The 20,082-nt window shown below is 45.5% G+C and overlaps 3 protein-coding genes across 3 annotated transcripts; 1 reads left to right on the top strand and 2 right to left on the bottom strand.

The window, feature by feature from the left end:
* The first annotated feature begins 223 nt into the window (after positions 1 to 223).
* On the top strand, positions 224 to 3,627 carry bmp10 (bone morphogenetic protein 10). Its single transcript, XM_040196114.2, has 2 exons — positions 224 to 1,002; positions 1,456 to 3,627. Exons 1-2 carry the CDS (start codon positions 603 to 605, stop codon positions 2,529 to 2,531), a joined length of 1,476 nt encoding a protein of 491 aa, XP_040052048.2. The 5' UTR covers positions 224 to 602; the 3' UTR covers positions 2,532 to 3,627.
* A 2,431-nt stretch (positions 3,628 to 6,058) lies between these two features.
* Positions 6,059 to 10,490, bottom strand: LOC120830874 (cholesterol 25-hydroxylase). Its single transcript, XM_040195850.2, has 2 exons — positions 8,587 to 10,490; positions 6,059 to 6,974 (listed from the first exon to the last, which is right to left on the bottom strand). The coding sequence occupies exons 1-2, from the start codon at positions 9,024 to 9,026 to the stop codon at positions 6,599 to 6,601; spliced, it is 816 nt and encodes a 271-aa protein (XP_040051784.2). The 5' UTR covers positions 9,027 to 10,490; the 3' UTR covers positions 6,059 to 6,598.
* Positions 10,491 to 10,769: 279 nt separating this feature from the next.
* On the bottom strand, positions 10,770 to 19,717 carry LOC120830873 (erlin-2). The gene is made up of 12 exons (XM_040195849.2): positions 19,536 to 19,717; positions 18,385 to 18,492; positions 17,543 to 17,624; positions 16,917 to 16,963; positions 16,710 to 16,771; positions 16,442 to 16,567; positions 15,597 to 15,670; positions 15,145 to 15,203; positions 13,502 to 13,593; positions 13,313 to 13,402; positions 12,671 to 12,750; positions 10,770 to 12,592 (listed from the first exon to the last, which is right to left on the bottom strand). Exons 2-12 carry the CDS (start codon positions 18,489 to 18,491, stop codon positions 12,416 to 12,418), a joined length of 996 nt encoding a protein of 331 aa, XP_040051783.1. The 5' UTR covers position 18,492; positions 19,536 to 19,717; the 3' UTR covers positions 10,770 to 12,415.
* Positions 19,718 to 20,082: the final 365 nt, after the last annotated feature.

A 20,082-nucleotide genomic window follows, 5' to 3' on the forward strand; every position in this document is an offset into this window, starting at 1 on the left:
CCACAAGGAAGAGCCTACAGCACCGTGTTTACAAAATCCTCATTAAGGAAGTAGTGAGATAACACACACTCATGTGCATCACACAAAGTTGAAGGCACGTACGCAGACACACACACACACACACACACACACAGCAGCAAAGAGACCAACAGCACTGAGCAATGCAGAGCCCACCAAGATAAGGGACAGAAAAAAAAGTGCTGGGAAGACGAGAGCAAAGCTCAGAGAGAGACTGACAAGGGGAGAGAACACAACAGAGATGACTCGGACGGACAAAGCCAAGCCGTGGCCACCCTGTAACCGGAACTGCTGCCCCGTCTCAAAGAACATCAAGAGGTGTGCATGAGAATAAATGCTGTGAGATCTGGATCAGGAAAGCAGTGGGAACACAAACTCCTGCAGAGGCTCACACTGCTCAGTGCAGGGGTCAACGGCACTAATGTCTACTGGATCCAGAAGTTTCTTTGTCTACAGATGAACTGACCGCAACTTTAATTGACCCATTGGATTAATGTGTTCAGAGATCACAATCATTTGGTCTGTTCGACCACAAAGAACCCCACAGGGCATCAAATAGAAAGCTGCAGATTGTTTTTTTTCCCATGGCGAGAATTTGGATCTTTCCACCGAGAACCATCTGCACTTCCAGGACTTTGCTCTTGTTGTTTTCCATCCTACTGACCCAGGGGCTCTGCGGCCAGAGCAGCCCAATCTCCAACATCCATCAGAGGTATCGGCCCGCTCCGGGGCTGGGAGACGGGCATGGAGGGGCGGCGGATCCTTCGCTGCCGGAGCAGGACATGAACATGCAGAGCTTGTTGGAGAGCCTGAAGGAACAGTTTCTGCAGACTTTCAACCTGTCGGGCTTGGTTCCCCCTCCGCCGCCTCATGGAGGCTCGCCAGAAGAACCACCTGAGTACATGATGGAGCTTTACAACCGCTTCGCTAATGACCGTACGGCCATGCCCACCGCCACCATCATCCGCAGCTTCAAAAATGAAGGTAGAAGGTTGACCACCTCCTTGATCATAAATATTAAAATATATATATATATATATATCATTTGTAGTTTTCTCTCAGTTTACACTCAGTTTACAAGTTGTGACACTGAGTAAAAGGGACGTTTGCATGTACGTGACCAGATTTAAGGAGCCTGTTGCTAAATGCAAATAGTCAAATCCAAGACTTAGCCATGGCCTTGTATTTCTCTGTGCAAGGCAACGTTTATGTAAATGCTATTATTAATTAGTAATGGGGAAATGTGTGATACCATTGAGTTGATAGTACTAACAAGTTAATGTTTCCCAATTAATTACAAAATTGAAAAGGTCCTCCTCATTTAGTTTTGGATCGGTAGTATATGTCATCCTGATATATCCATACGTTGCAGAACATTAAAAAAAGATGTTCCAAAATACAGAATTTCCTTGTTGACTATTTCATTATCTTCCCCAGATTCTTCTCCCAGTGTCGTGGGTGTTGGAGGAGTAAGGCGTCACCCCCTCCTCTTCAATGTGTCCGTCCCCCACCATGAACGCATCACAGCGGCCGAGCTTCGCCTCTACACACTCGTCCAGAACGACCGCCACCTCTATGCCGGTGTCGACCGCAAGGTCACCATCTACGAACTGGAACTGTACGTCGGAGAGGGCAACGTGACCGATGGGAACGCCGTGAGAGGCGACGGATTCAGAAGTGGGGGAGAGCGGAGAGAGCTGCTGGAATTGGCTTCACGCCAGGTCTACGGCACCGACAGCGGCTGGGAGGCCTTTGACCTCACTGCTGCTGTTCGACGCTGGCGCAAATCTGACCGTGGCACCACGCACCGGTTGGAAGTGCACGTTGCCAGCGTGGCTAATGACAACGACATCCAAGGCACGGCGGAGGACAACAAAGACCCAGCTGAAGGAGACATGAAGATCGACACCAGCCCAGAGGAGAAACACAAACCTCTCCTGATTGTTTTCTCTGACGACCAGAGCAGTGATCACCGCGACGACAAGCGCGAGCTCAACGAGATGATCGACCACGAAACCTCCAACGTGCTTCTCCACAATGACTTGGGGATGGGCCTCAATGGGCTGTGGGGAGAACAGGGGAGGGACGGAGAGGAGATGGACAAAGAGGCAGAGCCAGACGAAGAGGACCTCATCCAAATGCGCTCCAACCTGATCTACGACACAGCGTCCCGCATCCGCCGCAATGCCAAGGGGAACCACTGCAAGAAGCAATCGCTGTACGTGGAGTTCAAGGATATTGGGTGGGACAGTTGGATCCTGGCACCCGCCGGTTACGACGCCTTTGAGTGCACCGGCATGTGTTCCTTCCCGCTGACGAAGCATGTCACACCCACCAAGCACGCCATTGTCCAGACATTGATTAACATCAACAGTCCCCAGAAGGCGGCGCGAGCTTGCTGCGTGCCCACCAAGCTGGACCCCATCTCCCTGCTGTACTTGGATGACACGGGTGTGGTCACCTACAAGTACAAGTTTGAAGGCATGGTGGTGGCAGAGTGCGGCTGCAGATAGTCCATGTTTTGAGATGGTTTATCTCTTTGTAAAGTCTTAGAATGGAAAGACAGATAAAGTGTGTGCTCCAAACGGCGATCATTCAGACAGTGTGCTTTAACAGTCAAAAACAGTGACGCCAAGGTGCGTCCTCAAACCCACAAGAAAGAAATGGCACAATACTTCCCCGAGGACCAAACCGAGCTCATGCTACAGAGTGTGCAGGCTGGTGGGAACCAGCGGGCCGGCTATCCCCCTCCCTCTCCTTCCCCCTGACATCTGTCTTCCTCTCTACTTATCTCTGGCTTCCCCACTTGATGCAAACACTAATCAGCACTTCATGTGTGCTGGCGCAGTGAAATGACCCCCCCCCCCCCCCCCCCGAGAGGCAACCTGACAAGACATGAACTCTCCGGGCCCACCTCCTGCCTCCTGCGGCCTCCTGATACGTTGGCGCTGAGCACGGGTCCGGCGTAGCGGGGGTTATCTTTTCCAATACTGTTTCCAACTTCACATGCCTCTTTCCCACTGCCCCTAGCTACAGCGATAAGCAAGGTGTGGGGGGTTGAGAAACATGTATGTCACCACTCAGGGCTCGGAGAGCAGGACGGCATTCAGTGGAATTTCTTTTTAAGGCGCTGGGATGGGGGAGTGGGACAGGACAAGGGGGCAGGGGTTGTCCACATTCCGAGGCGGCAAACAATCTCAACTAGCTCATCCTAGTGACCCGGCACCATGGGTCCCTGACATCTCTACAGCTCCTCAGTTCAGTCATCCATCACTTTTATTGTAAAAATGGCCTTTTGGGACTGCTGTCATCTGATGGGTTGAAAAGAGGGGCGCTTTGTCACAAGAAACACAGCTACAATTTGTTTGTTAAAGGCTTTTTGATACCTCTGCTGCTTATGTCAAATGAAAGACTATTTATTGTTCTAATTTATTGATTTTTACAACAGAGTAGATAATTATATATATATATATATGTGTATGTATATTGGTAAGTTGTTTGATGTAGAGTAGGTTTTGTATCTGCGACGTTGCATTTGCGGCACAAAATGAGTTCTGTTGGGAAGAGAAATGGTCATTTCTAGAACAATAAATTACTTTACAAACTCTACATGAAAAGTCTCCTTAACTCAACTGTGCTCTTTCAGAAAATGTACAGCCCTTCAAAATGTTTTCGGGGGTTAACTGGTATCTAGATGAATGTAAATATTTGGACCTGAAACGCAACAACACAAATATAGAACCATGGGAAGCTGAGTGAGAGCCTGCTAATGAACACAATGAATGGCCTGCTGCTCCCACTGACAGCCAGCAGCTGCACAATCCAGGTCCAGAAGGATGAGGAAAATGAAAGATGAACGTAGAGACTGGTACAATCCAAGATACGGCTCGCAATGCATAGTTTCTGTTGCCATATTTTGTGTGCTCGTTTGGTTTTTCGCCAAGATTTAGCTGAGAAGATCAATATCAATCTCTCTGAATCTGTCTCAGTGCTAATTAAGAAGCCACATGAAGTTACGACATTGCAAAATGTTGATGACGCTTACACTACCCACACACCCCCATCTAAACTTTACGTCATTACAGGAGTTGCAGCCCTAGAAAAATGTTGTTTAAAGCCATGTCAAAAATAGCTTTTGGCAACAGCCCCTTAAGTGCCCCCGACATACTTAAAAAAGCAAACAAGTCATTGACTGACTTCTCATGTAAGACGATAGCGGAGGTCGTCTAGAACTGACCGGAGGACAAGAACCTCGACCAGCTACTGCAACAACAGCGCCTCAGCAATGTGAAGCTCGCTAATTGAATATTTACAGAACGGTGGAAGAAAATAGAATCTGGTCTTTGTCACTGAATGGCAAACTTTTAGGAAATATAATGAAATAGAAAGTCTTCAGTGTTTTGTTGATAAGCAGAGTGCTCTTTGCTTTACCCTTCCTTTCTCATTGTTTTGACATGGCTCCTTCTGTTGAAGTGATTCGAGTCCGTCTTCTGGAGTTTGTGTACGAGTACTTGGCCTACGTGGTTTGTTTAGGAGCACGTATCAACAAGTAAGGAAGTGAACGTTTCAAAACGCCTTCAAAGCGCTTCGAGATCCGGTGATGCTCCGGCGTCTGACCTCATGACGACGACGACGACGTACGTCTCGCTGTGAACGTGTGTTTTGGTGCGTTTCATCCAAAGCTGCACGACTCGCCCGACTCTGACGTGGGGCCCGTAATAGTGACTGATTGTTTCCGTTTTGGGTCACATGTTTATCATTCCATCTCTTGGCAACACCACCACCCAGCACTCCTCTGTCCCTCCCTCCCTTGATCGCTTTTCTCTCCCATGAAAAGAGAACTTTTTCATAGACTTCTACATATAATCATACGTAGTCTACGTAACAATTGGCATTTGACTCCTAAGTTGGGAAATTACAAAAAGCCCATTGAAAGAGAAATAAATAAAAGACAGATGTTCAATGTAGTTGCAAAAATTCCAGGCCGCTTAATCAAAACGGTGTGATCATTTCAACTGTTGTTCTTCATTAAAAGTGACTTTCACTCACCAGACACCCTCACATTTAACAGGTTAGTGAGAAGGCTGCAGATTGTGAGATGTATCTAATAAATTAGGGCAACTTTGTCCAAAAATATTATTGTAAAGAAATCATTTATAGACTTATTTTGGCTCTAAAAGAATTGCATTTGCCCCCCTGTGGGGACTAATGAAGTGCTAGAGCCCCCACATCAGACTCAAGGCCTGCGGTGGAATTATCTTTGGCTGACAGGATGATATATGGATCCTATTAGAAAAGCCTGCCAGGCACATTCTAAATAACTGCTATCCCTAATCAGTCCACCAGGGAGCGCACTGTGCAAGTGAGCGCGTGCCACATAAAAATAACCGCGCGCACCCGTCGACCGCACCACAGGGGGTCCAGAGGGTCCAGGGGGTCCAGGGAGTCTACTGGTCTGGCCCACTTGAAATCAAAGCGTGGACACTAACCCTAAAATGAGTTGACACCTCTGAGTTGTGGCGAGCTGAGCGTGAGTACCGAAGCAAGCAGCATCTGGCACGGCTCCAGTTGCATTTTGTGGGAGCCAATCTGTCCTCGGGGCAGTGTTTGATTAAGGAAAGGTATGTCTTTCTTTTCCTCTCTTGTAAATCAAATTACATAGGTTGCAACTGCACAATAGTTACGTAAAGTCTTTGCATCTCTGAAAACATGTGGTTTTGATAGCTCAGTAAAATTCACGTGGAGCCGGAGAGAGAGCCAAGAGGCCCCCAACAGAACCCTGAACCCAACAACCAGCCCGTAAAAAATGTAACGACGGTAAGTTTTTGGAGGTGCAATTTCTTTGCTTTACTGACAGATCCAAAACAAAAGAAGAAAAGAGAAATTGCTGAACGGTACCGACAGCTTTTGGCGCAACCTCAAGGTCACCTCGATCGTTTAAGCTGCATCGTTTAATCTCGCGGTTTGTTACGACACTGTAAGAACCCCCCCAACAAAAAAACAAATAGGGTAATTATTTTCTTGTTTTAAATGAATTGCATTATGATATATAAACTTTATTTAAAAAACTAAACTAATTACATCACATTCCTTTTTTTACATTTTGTAACATACTTTCAAATAAATTGACTTTAAGTTCGAACAGTGCAAAGAAATACAGCTGTCGAGTATTATCTGTCTTGCGTCTTAGTGTAAGCGCTCCATCCAAACCCCCCCCCCCCGCCCCATGTCACGAGAGCACATCCGCTTCATACGTTTGTTTGTTTATCCTGATTTATGGTGTCATCTCTGCTCTCTCCTCATGTATTCGCTTTATAAACAGCAGCTGTCCATATGAGTGCTTCACATTGGGGCCGCTACACCGTTTCATTAGTGCCATCTTGTGTTAAGACACTTTGTGCCAAAAACTGAAAATGTCTCCAAATGATGGGAGAAGGAAATAAACGTGGATGGTCTGCTGCAGACCTCGGGACGACGGCTCCCCACTGAAACACGGAAAGCTGATCCGGAAAACGACCAAAACCTGCAGAGATCGTCCCTCACTGCATCCTGGCCAGCCTGCACGGGACGACCAATTGTGTCACTCTGTGGGCGAATGCCGCCCCGGCGCACGGTACGTGCCGAACAGGAGGTCCCAGTGGATGAAGTAGGGGGCGAAGTTGACACTGTGGACAGTGTGGTGGATTTGGTGGTGGGGGGCTCCGCCGACCCAGGGCACCAGTCTGTGCAGAGCCCAGGGCAGCTCGTAGCCACAGTGGTCCTCCACCGCCAGCCAGGTGTTGAGGAGGTGGAAGACGGCTTCGCTCAGAGGGTGGCAGCCCACCGCCCAGGCGCTGCCCAGGGACAGCAGCAGCAGGGACAGTAGCTCCACAGGGCCGCTGTCCTGAGCAGCCAGGGCGAAGGGCGCGTGGTGCCGGTGGTGCAGCTGGTGGGTGTTGCGGTAGAGCCAGGTGACCCTGAGCAGAGACACAATGGCGAGTGTTACGGAGAATCAGAACACTCCCAGAATGGAACTGGTCAGTATTCTTTGGGTAATATGGTACACAAATATAGATTTGTAATGCAAGTGTTATTGGATCAGTGGTTGCTCGCTAACAAATACCTAAATGTGATAAAGAAATCATCACCAGACTATAGTCTAGACATGGGGTCTTCAACGTTTTTCAGGACGCCCAAACTGCGCCAACCTTATTCTACAGAGTTTGGTCCTCCATCCTTTATTTTTGAGCTTCGCGCTCTTTAGACAGGAGCATAAAGGCGAGCTGATTGGCTGGTGCCTGCGCTGTCGTATTCGCATGAAACGAGCTGTGAGTGAACCGGTGCCCAGCTTGAGAGCTGCTGAGGGAAGCTGAATGTGTGTGTTGTGGACTGAAAGATAACGTCTTCTCCATCGATTTATCCGTTCGCTACAATACGTTGGATTCATGTTAATGTGTATTTAAAGACAATAAACACAATTCTGATGACATTTAAATGTGGGAGAATATTAGTTGAAAAACAACCAAAAACCAAAAGTTTCACGACCCCCATGCAGTACCTCTGCGAACCCCCTGTTAAGACCTCTGGTCTAGACTTAATGTGTAACCAGGGTGTAGTTTTGTTTATAGCTGAACATTCGATTTTTAATTCAAGCAATTTGTATTAGAGCTTCAAAAATCCTAAAATATGGTAAAATGTATAATTTTATGACAGAAAATGTGTCATTTCTGTTTTTTTCTACTGTAACCCACATTCCAATGAAACATCTTGTTGGCTTTTCTCCTCCAGGGAACCAGTTCCATTAGTATACGGAGTATAATCTCTGCACAGCTTTATGGTCATGTTTGATTCACGTAGGAGGCCTTTGGCCACAGGGGACTCACTTACAGAGAGTTGGAGAGTTTTTTTTATATATTTACATTATGTTTAGCTTCTACAGTTTACTTACCCTGGCTTCAAGGCAGTGGTTCTTCTCTAATCTCGTATGAATCCCACATAGGGAAATGTGTCTGGATTTTACCCATCCTTGGTAATTAAGTAGCAGCGTGCTGCTGTGAAGCACTGGTGCTTCAGTGTCTTGCTCAAGGATAATAAGCTATTTTTGACAAATATTACTAATAAATATTACTTTTTTTGCACAGTTCCAACAAAGTGATTGCTCCATCAGACCAAAAAAAAAAAAAAGTGCAATCTGGTTTACATGAAAGTGACTTAAATTGTCTTTATCCTATTATTAATAAAAGCACACATGGAGTCACAACATGTCCTTATTTCAATACAAACTGTCACGACAGAAAACGTTTGAGAACCACTGAATTTAAGGGTCACTTTAGTAAATATACCTCCTTTCAACCACTGATCACAACCTGATGTAACGGTGGAGACCCTGAAGGATGCTTTTGGTATTTGGCACCAGGTTTAAAGGCTCTTTTGAGTTTACGATTCTTGGCAGGACGAATTGACTACCCGGGGAACCAAAAGTCGAACGCAAACGCAGAGCCACAAAAACAAAGCCGCGTTACGCAACACGGACAGCGGCCGCATCCCATTCGAATCTCGGGTACCGTTCACGCCTCCGCCTGCGCTCACCTGTGCATGACCACATGGCAAATAAAGAACACCGTGTCGAAGAGCAGCAAACACGCGAAGACTTCCACGAAGAGCCGCCGGCAGGACGGAGCCAGCGCCGGTAGTGCGGGGCTCCTCAGCGCGTGGACGAGCGCGGTGGCCGGCAGGACGGTGGTCAGGTATCCGTACAGGACCCTCCAGAAACAGTCCAACCAGCGGCGCAGGGACGGCGGGGGACCAGAGCCCGCGGCGATCCTCCACGAGCGGACCCGCAGGCAGAAGCCGCCCAGCACGTCCAGCGCCAGGAAAGGTGCGCAGAAAAGGACGTGGGTGAGGAAGGCGATGGACGCGGGCAGGTACGGGGAGAGGAGGACCTCCTCCTGCCCGGATCTCACCTGCTCCCAGAGGCCCTGGAGGAGAGGCGCGCGCAGCTCTTCAGGCTGTCCGGGGGTCGCGTTCATCACGGCTCCCGGCGCACGATCTTCTGCATCTTGTTCGTATTCTTTAAATGCCCTCGTATATTATGGCGCAGCTGCGAATGATGCACCACAAACAAAGCGCCCTTGAGAAACTCTTTTCCATAGAAAGAGGAGCAATGTTTTTCTTCGGCTTTCCGTTAGAGAGTCAGAAGAAGAGCGTCACGCTGCAGGAGAACTTCTGTCCTCATGAGGAGGAGCCCTGGATCCGCTGTGTTACGCAAGAGGCATAAATGAAGTAAGCCGATACCAACGTTCAGTTTTACGCACAAGCGCCACCTCCATAAAGTTGGCAGTGGAAACTCAGGGGGTTTTCTGGTAGAGATACTCATTACACCACTAATGGGACTAATTGCACTTACATCTCTGTTTGTGTGGGATTGAGATTTTCATTTTCGTTTCTTTTAGTTAAGGACATTGCAAATGTGTCCGAGACACCCAAATCCAAGCCCCATATTCCAGAGTCAATTGTTCGTTTATAATGAAACTATTTTAATTGGGCATTTGTGTGGGATTAAATCCGTGCCCTTTGTTAAACTCTGATGGGGGCCAAAGCCGTATTCTATTCTCTAGGATTTACTTAGTATTTGGTGTCAAACAGACCATTTTGTGTATTAATCCACAAGGACAAAAAGTCGACAGGAACCGGAGAGCATGCAGCCTCTGAGGAATGGAGTCCGGGTGACATTTTACAGTAAGGTTTAATATGGGAACAACAGATTATGAAGTAGTATGGGGTTAACAGAAATTTGGTGTTGTGTGGGAGGGTCGGGGGGTTAATTACTTTTTCTAAAGTACCCGTCGTGTTAAATTGGTATGCAGTGTTATCAAGGTGTGTGGGATGCGTTTGAACCAGTCTAACCTCCTCCCTCCTCCTTTGTCCCGCCGTGTGACATAACAATCCAGTGCCGAACTCTCCTCCTGCATGAAGGAAAGGCCTGAAAATGGATTTCACAGAAAATACTAAAAAGGTGTTAACAATTTCATCTTCACGCTTTCAACGTTTAAATGGGCAGATATGCAGCAATTGTTAATAATAATGTTCCAGATGCAAGGATGTTAACTAAAAGGCATCCTAACATCACACAATATCACCGCTTTGGACCAATTCTTAATGTGATCAATTGCACAAATAACAACCCACAGCACTTTATTGTCAAGTGACAATATCTTGATTGCATATTCATGATTGAAGTCAGTGCAAAACATTTGCCTTTCAAGTAAGTGTAAGCCTCAATTAATAAGACTTTTAAAAAATAAAATAAGAACTCTTTCTTGTACTCTCTTGTACAATGAATGGACGTTGTGTTTGGTTACAGTGTATTCATGACACAAGCCATTAAAATCCTGGCTTCAGAAATCGTTTTCTAACCATTTCAGTACAATCAACATCTGATTTGAAAAAAAAAAAAAAAAGATGACGAACACATCCTTTGCCAGGAAACTCGTCGTCACAAACAAAACAAACACAAAAGAAATGCCAAATGCTGGGGAAAAAAACCCCCTTTGCATTTGGACTAATGATTTGTCTGCTCGTCTCAGACACGCAGGAGGTTGAAATGTTCAGTAAAATAAGAAAAAAAAGGTCCCCCTTCAGGGCAACGCAGATTCCCAGCTGCACATATTCTGTAACCATTCAAGTGAAATTGTCCATAACGGCATAAAAAGACTTCCCATCGGGGACAGATGTTCCCACATGTCTGCATCAGTCATCATATAAGAGCATGATTGAGTACAAAAGCTTTTATTGTCACAATCCAAATCAAACGTTTCAAAGGGCACCGTGTTTGGATCAAAGCTCACCCCTGCACAAATATCTCTCCCCTGACTGTACAGTGACTAAACAAAGTGCTAGATACATGTGATACAACTTCAGACAGTTAGACAAATTCAATTTCATATTCAACATGTGCCCAGAACTTTTTTTTTTTAATATACTGAGACAAAGCGAAGAAATGGAGTGATACATTGAAAATCTGACCGGCAGCAGCTACGACACGGAACAGTCTTCATCCTGGTGGATTAACTACTCTGGCTTGTACTCATAAAGCACTAAGAAATCACAGTCTACCATCTGCAGTTCAGCAGTATTAACAGTTAAGGAACTTCCCAAAACGAGTCATAGCTGCACAGCTTTCTCTCAAACGTTTGGGAAGCAGTGGAGTCATGTCTTGGATTAAAAGCTTTCTGGAGGGAATATTGTTATTATTGTTTCTTTTGGAATGCTTCATTGTTGCAATTGATCACTAGCAAAATCCCTCCATTATACAGCGAATGTCCTTAATTAGGAGCTTTGGCCTGCAGAAAGGGTCATATGCCGCTTTTGAAAAAGGTTGGTAAGATCGGCAAAGTCAAGAAATGGATGTATTTGTACTCCGATAAGTTGTGATTGTTGACATATCGAGCTAACTAGTTTACTACCAACAGTAGCATTACTTCTGAGGGAAATAGTTAGCACACCACCGACCACGGCTGATGACTTTGTGCACCATGTGGCTTTAGCCATTAATTAAGTGAATATTTAGGATCCCTTTGCCAATATTCTTGTTTTTAAAAGGAGTCGGCTGTAAACATTTAAAAGTCCGATGGACAAAGGCGTTTTTTTCCAACCACCACGTGGAGCTAGCGTTAGCTTCATTATCTAGCTAGCAAAAAACGCTAAAAATAGTGAGTCAGCAGACAGAAATGAGAGGCCGTTATTTCTTTTTACTACTGAAATCAGAAAGCCATCACTTTAGAAAGAACTGATTTTAATCATGCCATTGTTTTCTTTGTTTTAAAAAAACAAACAAAAAACTAGCGGACAGGGGTTAGAAAACAGCCAATTCAACAATTCATGGATCAACAACCAAGCTTGAATTTATTGCACCTAAAAGATGAACTAACAGTTATTTCACCACCGGTGAACAAATGTCACTTATTCAAATGCTTGATGAGAACTGATCTGAACACACACTCGTGTGTAACGGATTCGTGATCCTCCACGTTGTGGCTAAATGAACGCGGGACAATGGATGAGAGGAGCTGAGCAACAGCTGGGCCAGTTGCTACAAAACGGTGGTTTTACGTTAAAGGAATTTGAAAGTATTTTAATGATTCACCCACAGAAGATGCTCTTTTGAGTGGTCTTCCTTCCACATTATTCACTACTCTTCCGAGACAATCTCATTCTCTATCCTCGGCTCGGAGCAGATTACATCCTAGTCGTACTTACATTGGGGCTTTCTGGCAGTTAATCCGAAGTGTTTGAGAATTACAGATGTTGGTCAGCGGGGATTCTCCGAGCCAGAGGGCCGCGTCTCCAGTCAGTGGGGGCCGTGCGCCCCCGCCCTCCGGCCCGACAGTCCTTTCCACTCGGCCCGGGCGGTCCCCTACTAATCCAGGTCCAGGATCTGCTCGGCGACGATGTCCACCGCGGAGGCCGTGATGGAGCTCCCCGCGGAGCCAGAGTCCACAAACATCTGGGGGATGTCGTTGCCGAAGTAGATCTTGCTGTTGGCTGCGATGGACTTGTACTTCATTAGCTGGAGGTACTCGGGCGTTAGCTTCAGCTGCAAGAGGGGAAGCAAGATTTAAAGTCACGAAACCAGCCGCCTGGACTTGCCACTGTGTCCGTTTAGTCTCTTTACCTTATTGGCCTCTGCAGTTCTCTGTGACGTGTAGAACTCTGCATCCGCTCTGGCTTTTTGCCGGGCCAGGAAACCGCTGTCTAGGAATCAGAAACGGTGGTTATGATAACAATTCAAAGCGGTTTTACAGTTTTAAAAGCAGAAGAACGAGTTGTAACCTGTACAAAAAACAAACAGGCTTAATAATAAGCGTCTCTCACAGCACTCAGAGATCTACTCGTTACCACTCTGATGCACTGCTTCACATAACATGTGTATTTCTTACAAAGAGGAATAAAACACTTGGCTTGCGTAAGAAAGCCCAACTAAACAAGCATGCAGCAATGAAACAAGTCAAAGCCTGTCGAAGGCGCAAACTGAGGTGAAAAGTACGACGAAGAGCTTCAGGGTGGCACTGACTTCTCAACAGGGTAACAAATCGTTTCTGACTACCAGAAGAGTTGGAAAAGAGTCAATTACTGCAGGACGTGTTCATTGAACCACCGGCAGCTACAGCGTCGCCTCATCAACCACAACTAAATCTTAATAAATAGATATTAAACACGATTTTCAAATGTAAGCGCTTCACTTGTAATGAGAGTATTTTGAAGCGATACTTTTACTCAGAGGATCTCAGGGGTTCTTCCACAGCTGGATACAGACCTTCAATTTCAGAGATCTTCCTTTCGGTTTCCTTCTCCATGACTTTCTGTCCAAACTTGATCTCCGACACTTGTGCCACCTTCTCAGCCTCTGCGGGGGGAAAAAACAACAACAAAATACTGTATATTGGAATTTTCAAACTTACGGGTGTTTTTGAATGCATCTCCTGATTATTTCCCTCTTTCACACCTATCACAGCTTTGATCCTCTCCGTTTCTGCCTCCTTCTCCACGACCTTCTGTGTCTGTTGAGAAATCAGCAGCTTCGTTTTCTCGCTCTCCCTGCAAAACACACACGGTGTAACATTACACTGTGTTGGAAGGCTTTATTAACATCTGACATGTTGGAACCGTTTAGGAGGGGCAGAAATTTTTTAATTATTAAGAGTGTGGCGACGTCATTTCTACAATAGATCCTTCCAAATTCCCCGAGCACAGAGGTCAGAGTGGGTTTAGTGTTGTAACCGCAGGACCTAGAATGGACGTCCGAATGGACGTAGTGAAGAACAAAGGAGAAGTAGCCAGGAACACACACTAAAATGTGGTATGATGACCTGACATTACTTCCAATTCAACACAACCATGATCTTCCTGATGGGAGATAAAACTATTAATTGGATTGTAAAGGTCTTTAAACCCACAGATCAGCGGCGTTTATTTAGCAATACCCAAATGTTCTGCTCACGTGTTGGTTGGAGGAGAAGCAATGCATGCAGACACATACTCGCACTCGCTGGACGGAGAGCGGCTGCAACGATTGACCCCCCCCCCCCCCTCGTTGTTTATTTAGGCCACCTTTTGTATGAATCACATTTGAAATGCCGAGAATCGTTTACATTTCTGGCCTTCAGTCATCCAAGCAACAGCAACGCTCTGACTGTCTCGCCGCCTGTACAAACATACTTTAAACATCCTGAACAACTTGTTTGAAAGTGAGATCAAAATCAAACCTTTCATTTTCTGATGCTTGAAATATGATATTTCACAGCAACAACAGTAATTGCAGTTTTTCTCTAGATGTAACACTAAAAATCGAATGTTCTGCAGGGTAAAATGGATGAAAATAAGGACTGGATAACGGGTCAGTTTGCTTGTGTGGATGCTTCTCCACATCTCAGCAATTTAGTTGGCGAGTAACTAATACGATAACATCACGGGAAATTCTAAAAAACAACAAAAATAAGAGCCGATATTTCAGGTGATTAAGGTTTAATAGCGTTCACAAAATGAAGAGCAGCCAGTCTGACGTATAAAACAAACAATTCAACTTAAAGTAAGTTCATGAAAATAATTAACTTTAATTGCTGATAAGATTGTGAAACACAATCATATCAGTTAGTTAGTTTTTATTGGCTCATAGCTAACAGCTAACATGGATGTTATCTACACAGTACTGAAAATAGTTCCCAGCTGTAGATATGCACTAAATGATACGTAACAACGCATGTCACGAGCGCCAGTTTGAGAACCACTGGACACGCGTGTTGCATTAATCACGCTTTGGTGGGTTTTGGACCAGAAGTCAGACACGGTGCCTGACTTGGAAACATTATCTGACCATATATGCACCGAACCTCAACGTCAACTTTCCCGTGCGGCTGATTCAAAACCCTACAACAGCAACTTACCGTTAATCCGCCATTTCCTGTCTGCATCCCAGTCACTGAGCACATAGTGTTCACTCAGGGGGCCGAAGTAGGACTTTCACAGACTGATTTGAAACAGCCGCATTTTACTTGGCCGGGAGAGTTGGGTGAACACCAGGTCCATCCGGTGGGAGGTGCAATAGTTACACAACACGTGAAAAGAAAAAAGGAAAAAAAGCTGACTCACATGAGCTCGTAGTTCCTGCGAATGCTCTCTGGGATGTTGGGTTTTGTCACTCGGACCGCCTGTCGACCGGAAGGACGCACACACAAAAAGGCAGAGAAAGAAAGTAAATGGGGAATATTAAAAGGAACAAAACTAAAAGCACAAAGAGGCGCCCTGAAACAGGCTTTGTTCTGAAGTGTGACATCATTGCTTTTCCCAGAAACCGTCGCAAATGGTGGTCAAGACATTTATAGGAAACAGAAGGCCCGAGAATTAAAGCCCAAAGGAGCCTCTGACTGTGTATGACTGTCTGTGGGCATCTTTGGACAAACAAGGTCTCGAGTTAATTTTACAGACTGCTGGGAATTCCCTTTTTTTCAAATGTCAGAAATGACCCCAGGGCTTAGTTTGGACTCAACCCCAAACAGTCGGGGTCTCTGCGAACTTTGTTGACTGCAGCCTTTGTGCTGTACCTGTATGATGAGTCCGGGCGCCATGGATGTCAGGTCCTCCTGCAGCGTCAACTTCAGGTTCTCATCAATTTGGTCTGTACGACACACACAGAAACATTTGAAGTTGGACTTTTAATTAATTCAATTTAATGAATGACCATTATTCTGCAGGAGCAGATAACATCATCACAGTGCATCTCAGAGGTGGAAAATATATATAAAACAGTTTTTACCCCAAATTAAAAAAAGAGCACCACCCTTTACTGCCGTGGTGTGTTACATCCCAGCTGATGCACACGTCTTTGCATCGAAATACAACGTGTACGGTTCTTATTAACCTGAAGCAAAATAGAAATACAACTTTTTGCAATTTAAAAGGCAAACTAAAAATATGACTAATTTATAGCACATATGTCTTTTGGCCAAAAGGAATTTGATTGAATCTGTTATTTCAGGATGGCTGTGGCGCTGTGCACGCTCGCTCTTCTGGGTTGACGCCATTGGACATTGATGGAGATCCAGTGAGGGAACGTTGGCGTGGTTTGATGTTTGTTGTATTGCTAAGCGGCGCAGGCACAACTCTAACGCATGTTCATTTGATTTGTTCTCGGTTAAAATCTCTAGCCCTAAATCCAAAAATATGTCCAGACAACGGATGACTGTCCTTTTGGAGGGACCAGCTACTCGCCTTCTGCTCTCGACATTGGATTAATCGTTTTCTCCCTGGTGGTGGGCTGGCTGTTAGTTGTAGCAGAGCACGCATTTTAAACGCCAATACCGTTGAATATTGTGCTCATTCTTTTGTGACAGCCGCGATTAAAATCCCATCAATTGCGCAGCCCCGAGCGCCGTTGTGCGGCACTTACCAAACAAGCCGATGTAGACCTCCTGCAGCGAGTGGACGCTGCAGAACTGGTTGAGCTCGTGGTGAACTTTGTTAAATATCAAAGCTTTGTCGTAGTCTGCCGTGAAGTTCTTCACTATGTCGAACACTGCAGAGAAGGAGATGTTGTAACAGCTGAAAACAGAGTAAGTCGCTCTGATGGAAGGTACGTGTAGCGTGTCGCTCAGGTGGGAAAAGAAACAAACTGGGAGTTCAGGGCGAACTCATCGTTTGAACGCTGGTGAGTTTACCTGCTGACGGGACGAGAAAGTTCACCACCTCTATGCGGTCAAAGTAAATCATCACTCCTCCGCTGAAAGGAAGAAAATATGGGACTGTTTGACGGGCGCCTTCAGGCGAGGCACCAATACGCAGTGTGTGTGAGAAGATGACTCCAGGGTGTGTGTAGTTTATATGATGAATGCCTAATGAGCATATCTGCTACTGCTTAAGCCTACCTTGTGCCACACGGTACATTCTTCACCTCGTCTGTCTGCAACGTCGTCTGCGAGACAAAAACAAAAGATGTACTCTTCAGTTCAGTAGGGAATATCAGAAGAACGCGACGATAGTAGGACCGGGAGTCTGATCCTTTTAAAGTGAAGAAACGTGGACCTCAGTTGTAAACACTAGAGGAGCAGTTACAGGCCGTCCTGTTCAGTAACACGGAACGCAACACCACAAAGAGCTGAATCAACATTCCCACGACACTACTTAACAGTGACTCATTGTTATATACCACAGAAGTGCATATTACACAGCTTGCTGCATTGACAAGCTCATCTTTAAGAGGAGGACCAGGGATTATGATCAGACATTTAACACAGCATTGAACTGGACAGCTGAGATTTAGGCAATCAAATTGTATTATCTAATCGAGTAGGTGCAGATATTGCATTTTTTTTACAGAAACTAAATCTCCATGCTGCATAAAACCAGGTCCACTGAGTGCTCAAATAATGTTTTTTGGGGAGCTTTCACTGATCTGAATTAAGGACATGAAGCAAACAGGTTGTGGAATGTCTTACAGGTTTCTGGCTTTTCTGCTTTTGAGGTTATAAAATGATAAACTGACTTGACTCACCTGAACAGACTTGTAGGTGGTGATAAATGGAAGCATTAGATGGAACCCAGGGCTGCTGGTGGTGGTTAGGAGAGCCCCTCCTCTGGATCACACACACACACACACACACACACACACGTTAGTCCTTGGAATGAAGCCATCCCTTGGAGGACCATGGCTTGTAATCACTAATAACACTCGGGTTAGGTGTGTAAAGACGATTTAGGAGCAAAGGGAAGTTGTGGTGGTTTAGTCAAAAATAACAGTTAGGACAAGTTTACGTTCCTTTATGTTACTGCTTATGACAGTGGTCCCCAAACTGGGGGTCGCGACTTTATCACCAACCCTGACACACAGCAAAGGTAAAAAATAATAATCCTAAAGCAAAACAGACATGAGGACTCGACAGTAAAAAAGACAGCGTGCAAACGTTTCCTCTTAAATGTGGAAAGTTTGCATTATTCCTAAACTTCAATTTTAATATTTGAAGTAAATTTACCTGGGAATATGTTCACAAAATGTAATACTGCACATGCACATGATCTCAACACATAAAGGAAAATGTCCTTCACTTTCTCAAAAATCTTCAAACAGGTGGAGGAACAGTTCATGGAAAGTGAACCCTTTCACACGGTTACACCCGGTGACTCACGGGAGACAAGCCTTTCAGTGGTCCCGTCGATTGTTCACGTTTCTCATAAAACGCCTCCACTGCATGCATGACAGGTATTTATAGTACTCCCTGTTAACAGTTGCTTAATAGCACCTCCGACGCAGATGCTCTTGTTTTTTTCATGGCCTCTGTTGCACAACAGTGCCGTTTAACACCAGTGTGTGTGTGAGTGTGTGTGCTGCAGTCTCACCTGTAATAAACACCGGTGTGTCCCTCATCGATCTTGTGCACGGAGCCGAGGAGAGCTGCTCCCCCCAGAGCGGCGATTATGGAGAATATGGCACCCAGCTGTGCCATCCTGGCAGGCAGAGGAGGGAGACACAGGGTGGGCACATGGGAACCGAGTTTCTCTTATGATGTGTGCGGTCGTAATTTCAACCAAATGCCTCAACCACAAACACCGATTACACTACGCCCCCGGGGAGCAGCGGGTTATCTCCTCTCAGCTCAGGCTTAGCCGGCCATCAGCTGCTACTTAGTGACCTTGTCACACTTAAACAGGATTGAGGCTGGAGTGCAAAGACATTGTAAACTCATGCACGGAATAAGTGTGCAACGGTGTCTTCATTCACATGGAAGCGACGACGTCTTGTTGGTGGAACTTAAGCTGGAAGATTTTGATATTTTGTTTAGGATAACCTTGTGACCTTGCTGATTCAACACTGGTCTCAGAAGCTGTGTTTCCCAGCAGCGTTTATAACACTTCGAGAATACGTTTGATTTTTCTTTCATAACCTGGAATTGATATCGTCACCAGCCATGAATGTGTTTTACCAAATATAATCTGTCCGTTTTCTTTTTAATTAGTGGACTCGGCTTCCTCTTCTTCTACGGAAACGACTGCGCCTTTACAGCAGTTCAAAGTTGAAAATGGACACTTATAGTAGACACCAAACTTAAATCCTGGAAAAACACGCGTGCCGAGTGGCGCGGCGGGTCTGCGGGTTGGCGTTGCAGTTGTTGGGTCATCGACGCATGACAGGTATGGATGACTTATTAGAAGGTCAACACAAAACATCCAAACACCTGAACGGAATTTGGTTTCGATGGCTCCGGAGCGGCCGTTAGCTTTGCCGGCATCTGTTGTATCGTGGGGTCTGACCTGTTTAACTGCTGACGTTATGAGTCACAAAGCCGCGTCTGATAACGTCAGCTAGCGTTGCTGTTGGCCTCAACGCACAAAGGCAGCGGCACATATTGATTAACCTTCGCTAGCGTTCCCTCACAAGTTAGCAAGAAGGCATCAGCACATCTCATATTACCTCCGACGTGCTAAGCGGGAGGTTGGGGGAGCGGAGGCTTTGTTTAAATAGAGTGTTCCTGCTGCTAGGTCGGTCTTACCTGTAGCTTTCGCCTGAGAGAACAGTAGCAACAGATACGAAGCAGGTACCTGCTACCTGCTACCATAGATTCTTCTTCTTCTTCTTCTTCTTCTTCCTGCAGAATGTGGTTGGTTGGCGTCAAACTCGTCGCGCGAGCGCCCCCTCGTGGTCGGTACAGCGACAGCAGCAGTGCTGGTGCCGAACCACTTGCTGGTCTGCCTAAATTTTCCAAATTTGTTTTTTAATCGCCCTGGTGCCATTAATCAAATTGGACCATTGCGTTTGTTTGAGATTAGACAACATGGCCCTAACACAACAGTATCCTTGCAAAAGTTATCGCATGAATTTCTCTCTAAATGTTTCAGGAATCAGGAATCAGGAAACATTTATTGCCAAAATATGTCATACATACAAGGAATTTGACTTGGCGGTGCGTGACAGTATGACAATAGCAGCAGTATAGCATAACAAGACAGCAGTGCACGAGTAATAAAATAAAATAAAATAAAATGCTAATGCTAATAGAATAAGGCTATGGGTTAGTTTAAAATAAAAGAATATGGTTA

The sequence above is a fragment of the Gasterosteus aculeatus genome, chromosome 13, assembly GCF_964276395.1.
Source record: "Gasterosteus aculeatus chromosome 13, fGasAcu3.hap1.1, whole genome shotgun sequence".
Classification (NCBI taxonomy): Eukaryota; Metazoa; Chordata; class Actinopteri; order Perciformes; family Gasterosteidae; genus Gasterosteus; species Gasterosteus aculeatus.

Excerpts from the sequence above, each read along its gene's own strand:
- bmp10 (XM_040196114.2), top strand. The coding sequence starts at position 603 with ATGGCGAGAATTTGGATCTTTCCACCGAGAACCATCTGCACTTCCAGG. Across the intron at positions 1,003-1,455 it reads CCGCAGCTTCAAAAATGAAG|ATTCTTCTCCCAGTGTCGTG; the intron begins GTAGAAGGTTGA and ends TATCTTCCCCAG.
- LOC120830873 (XM_040195849.2), bottom strand. The coding sequence starts at position 18,491 with ATGGCACAGCTGGGTGCCATATTCTCCATAATCGCCGCTCTGGGGGGA. Across the intron at positions 17,625-18,384 it reads CACACCGGTGTTTATTACAG|AGGAGGGGCTCTCCTAACCA; the intron begins GTGAGACTGCAG and ends TGTGTGATCCAG. Across the intron at positions 16,772-16,916 it reads AATGTACCGTGTGGCACAAG|CGGAGGAGTGATGATTTACT; the intron begins GTAGGCTTAAGC and ends TCTTCCTTTCAG.
- LOC120830874 (XM_040195850.2), bottom strand. The coding sequence starts at position 9,026 with ATGAACGCGACCCCCGGACAGCCTGAAGAGCTGCGCGCGCCTCTCCTC. Across the intron at positions 6,975-8,586 it reads TGCCATGTGGTCATGCACAG|GGTCACCTGGCTCTACCGCA; the intron begins GTGAGCGCAGGC and ends GTCTCTGCTCAG.